This window comes from Sander lucioperca, chromosome 4 (assembly GCF_008315115.2).
Source record: "Sander lucioperca isolate FBNREF2018 chromosome 4, SLUC_FBN_1.2, whole genome shotgun sequence".
NCBI classification, from domain to species: Eukaryota; Metazoa; Chordata; class Actinopteri; order Perciformes; family Percidae; genus Sander; species Sander lucioperca.
Window position 1 is genome coordinate 32,494,771 of NC_050176.1, and position 4,613 is coordinate 32,499,383.

Consider the following 4,613-nt stretch of genomic DNA (forward strand, 5'->3'; position numbering starts at 1 on the left):
CTGCCTCTCCTTACACTGACAAAGGTGTCAAGTAGCTTTGCATGCCCTACGCACACGAACAAATACACAAAGTGTTGTACAGTATATACATGTCCAACCTTAGACAAATCCCAGTGCACTCATAGATTACTATTATCCACAATTAAACATTTGTGATATGAAGTATAACAACAGACTGAGAAAAACAGTTTGTCACCGTGCACAAAAAGAGAAGTACATGCTGGGTTTAACTGAATAAATATTAAAAAAGGATGTTAATCAATCACAGGCTAAGGTAATATGTTTAGATATATTACCTTTAAACATCCTCAGCTAAACATAGTGGCTTAGTCTAACCCCCGTTTAAGATATCCCATCATCATCATCATCACAATTCTGTAACTGTGACTTTCCAATGAGCCTCGCTCATTATGTGAAAATAATCTTATAACAAATAATCAAATAAAGAAATAATTATTGTGTTAATGATGCCTGGATCCTTTTGTTTAAAAAAAAAAAAAAAATTAAATTTTAGAAGCACAATCTTGGAGTGACAAGACAATGTTTTGTTGTTCGAAAGTATAATTACAATGTTGAATAGAAACTGGTATGTAGTCTCTCATGTTAACCCATCGTACACCCCAGGCCATCATATAAGAGGGTGCTGCAGGTCCAGCCCAGGAGAGCCACAGGACTAAACCTTTCATCAGGCTGTTTGTCTGAGCAAACCCATGCTCTCTCACAACACTCCCGCTCTGACACATGCCTGCAGTGCTAACCCAGCCTGGTGATGAGCGGTGGGAGTGTGCTGCCGTGTTTTCCCCTCTGTTTGTTTAAAAGATTAAGGTGGTGAACCCTAGCCCTGTGGAGTCTCTGGACTTCATACCACCGGAGCTGCTCAGAGTGTCAGCATTGTCTCTATCACTGCTGCCGGTGAAACTTAATAGTGTTTAAAGTCATCTTAAAAAGCCGAGCATACACAGATCAGACTATCCAAGAATGGGTTTGGTAATTTAAAATCGGATGTGTGTGCAGCAATTTCTGATTTTATGACACTGACTTTAAAACATGTGCAGCACATATTACCACCAATTCTCTAAAGACATTCATCATCATTCCCCTATTTCCAATCAACAATTTTCATGTTGAGAGTTGGTTATTCCTGTCTCTCAAGTTGCGTCCAGGAATTATGATGATGGCCTAGATTTTGCATGCTGAAATCACAGGACGGCTTTTGTCTGGAAAACATTTACATCTCTTAACACAGCTGGCTTGTCCAACCACTGGCACAAAACAAACAAGGAAGCAAGGTAGAAAAACAACACGTAGGTTAAGTTACCACTAAATAGGTCTTTTAGTGTTAAACGTCAAAACAGCATGGACCATTTTGGACTTTTTAAAGTAAACTGTGGTCGGCTTTAAAGGGAAATTTGAATATCAAGAGGAAACAATGTTTGTTTTGACAGTTCTGGTCTACAAAACTAAAAGAAGGCCTAGAATAGAATAAATCTGAAACCTGCAAGTAAATACATAAATTGTAATTAAAGGTACACATTGACAACTCTGTGTTTATTTTTTTAACAACAGTTTAAACTTTTTTTTAAATCTAATTAGAAATTTAGATTTTGATTAGGACACTAGATATTTTTCACATTTCAGGACATCTGACATTTATTACAGCTACATTTAACATTAGTCAAAACTCTTGAAATAGAAATTTCCGCCACAAAGTATGCCAACTTTGTTGAATGTGAACAATAGACCCTTAGAGCTGTGGTATGTCAAGAGCATGTGATGCTTAGGGGGGTGTGGCCCTTCAGGTGCTCTGTGGAGGTAATACACTCTTCAGGTGAGTCATTCTCACACACACCTTAAACAACATGCATGGCATTCTCACACTTTAACTCTTCAACTTTACCTGACAACAAACTGTGGGAAATAAGCACCGCATTTATTGAAACAGGATCTTATGGAAAAAGCTAATTACTTCAACTGCATTTGAAGAGCTGCTGGATATGGACTTCAAGACAGTGAGTTGTTAGGATTGTGTGCTGCGCTGATCTCTTGTTTTGAGTTCCACTGTCCAGGATTTCATCAGACACAGGGAACTTCATCTAAACTTTGGATTTGTAGTACATTTAGAATTTGTCTTTAAGGGACATTTCTGAACTGTTCACGACAATGCCTGTGGTCAAAGTGGAGAAAGACTCTCCAGCAGACAACACCTTGTCTGCCTCCAACCCTCCACTGCAGACAGAGGAGCAGCCCAGAGGTCGGAGAAGGAAGAGACCTCTCCAGCGAGGGAAACCTCCTTACAGCTACATTGCACTCATTTCCATGGCTATATCCAACTCCCCTGACCGCAAGCTGACTTTGGGGGGCATCTACAAATTCATCACAGAACGCTTCCCCTTCTACAGAGACAATTCAAAGAAATGGCAGAACTCAATCCGCCATAACTTGACTCTCAATGACTGCTTTATCAAGATCCCCCGAGAGCCTGGGCGGCCAGGGAAGGGCAACTACTGGGCCTTAGACCCGAACGCAGAGGACATGTTTGAGAGTGGCAGCTTCCTGAGACGCAGGAAGAGGTTTAAGCGCTGTGACTTGAGCACTTACACCTCATATGTCCATGAGACACCAGTTTTCTCTCCAGTCCAGATTGCCAGATCAGCCGCATATACCAACTCAGTCTACAACAACATGACAGTCAGTCCGGCCTACGGGCAGCAGCTGCACTCTGCCTATTACCCCTCTTCATCTCCTCCCGGGTTTGGACCTGGACAGACCCGCATGTTCAGCATCAATAACCTCATAGGACACCAGACTCCAGCAAGCATGCTGGGAGGTCAAGGGCCAGAGGTGATGCAGCAGCCTGGCCGGAACTTCAGTCCTGAGGGGCTCCCAAACGGATCCAGTCCCTGCAGCCTGGGAGCCCCGGCTTTCCAGAGTCAACCATGCGGAGGGGCCATATCATCACGCTCCTCTACGCATCCCGGGTTCACCTACTCCGGGCCAAACGGCAACCCACACCACCATACACACCAGGGCTCGTATGGACAGTGCCACACCCAGGGGTATGCAGCGACAGGACGCATCCATTCCTCAGCCCACGGGTCTGTGGAGTCCATGGACCATTACGGAAGGGTCTCCCCAATGCAGTTGGGGTCTTTCTCCCAGTATAACAGTGCTGCAAGTCCTATCGCCAACACTGGGGGTTACCTGAGACATCCAACGTACCCAGGGAATATGGACAGGTTTGTGTCTGCTATCTGAGCTACTAACTATCTAGATCCAAGCATCTAACTACCTTGTTACCACAACATCAGGGACTTGAGACAGCAGACATTTCTGTGCACAAACGTGTTTTTTTTCTTCTTTTTTTATGACATTTTTTAAGGACAAAACTGAACAGACTGATTAAAACACGTCTTCTGACACAACTGTGATTTACCACATTAACCCATTTTTCCATATTGATGATTATTTACTTTGAGATACTGTAAATTAGGCCTATTCACAGCATGTGAGTGTAAAGTTAATCTAATGTCATGTGTGGTTGCCAGCTTTGTTTTTTGTCATGAATTGAATGTGCAAGGTTAATATGTACATTACTGGTGAGTTTAAATGACAGACTTTGAAATATTAGTATAAATTATTGTGCTTCATGGTCATAGGCTTTGCAATGCGTGGCTTGTATGAAGAATGTCAGCTTTAGTACATTTGCATGTATTTTGTTGCCAAATGAAAATGCATATTAGGTTGCCTTTTTGGAAATAAACAATTATATAGCACTTTGGTTCTTCAAGAATAAAATTATTCTTTAATTATTATCATAAATTATTGACGTATTATAATTTAAGAATTGTCCCAAAATATCACACAAGAATTGTTATTTTATAATGTCCAAGGGGGTAAACTTGGTTTGCCACATTTTGAATGTATATCAGTTACATTTGTAATAGTTTGAATTCAACATTAATGTATTACAAAAGAACAAGGACAAACATTTGCCTACAGAAACAAAAGAAAATGCCCTCATACATGTTTTTCTTTTGTGCTCGGGTCATTTTCTTTACTGTTTCAGCTCAGCTGGTTTGAAGTGTTGTCTGGAGCCACAGTATTATCAGTCACCATGACCGGCCTCAATTATCATGTGCAGACATCAACACAGCACTTAGACAGACAGACACAGCTAATCTACCACACAGATCCCCTAATCAAGAAAATGAATTGACTTGAAACTCGATATTTCTGCCTATAAAGTTAAGTAGTGCAAGTCTTTTATCGCAACACGAGAAACCTCCCTTACAAAAGTCTGCATATCTGACAAGATTAGACTCGTAACGTAACGCCTCATTATAGTGAAGACGCTTGATTTTCCTATCAGAAAAGAAGCTTTGTTGACAGATATAACTTTTGTTCCCGTAGTATCCATACTTGAAAGGGTCGTAGTTTTTCTTGAGTGCCTCTAAATCTTAAAATCTATGTGGATTAAATGAGAATAGCAGTAATCAGCAAGTGTCAAATTATAATTTCAAAAGGCCAATGATTTCATTATTTTAAGACCTGCACTCAAGATAAAAGTGACAGGGGTGATATGCAACATAATTTGTTTGATACACCAGCTTGGG

The 4,613-nt window shown here is 40.9% G+C and overlaps 1 protein-coding gene across 1 annotated transcript; it reads left to right on the forward strand.

Moving 5' to 3' along the window:
• The first annotated feature begins 1,815 nt into the window (after positions 1-1,815).
• Positions 1,816-4,613, forward strand: foxe1 (forkhead box E1). The gene has a single exon (XM_031277110.2). The coding sequence runs from the start codon at positions 2,161-2,163 to the stop codon at positions 3,253-3,255; it is 1,095 nt and encodes a 364-aa protein (XP_031132970.1). The 5' UTR covers positions 1,816-2,160; the 3' UTR covers positions 3,256-4,613.

Coding starts and splice junctions, on each gene's coding strand:
- foxe1 (XM_031277110.2), top strand. CDS start 2,161: ATGCCTGTGGTCAAAGTGGAGAAAGACTCTCCAGCAGACAACACCTTG.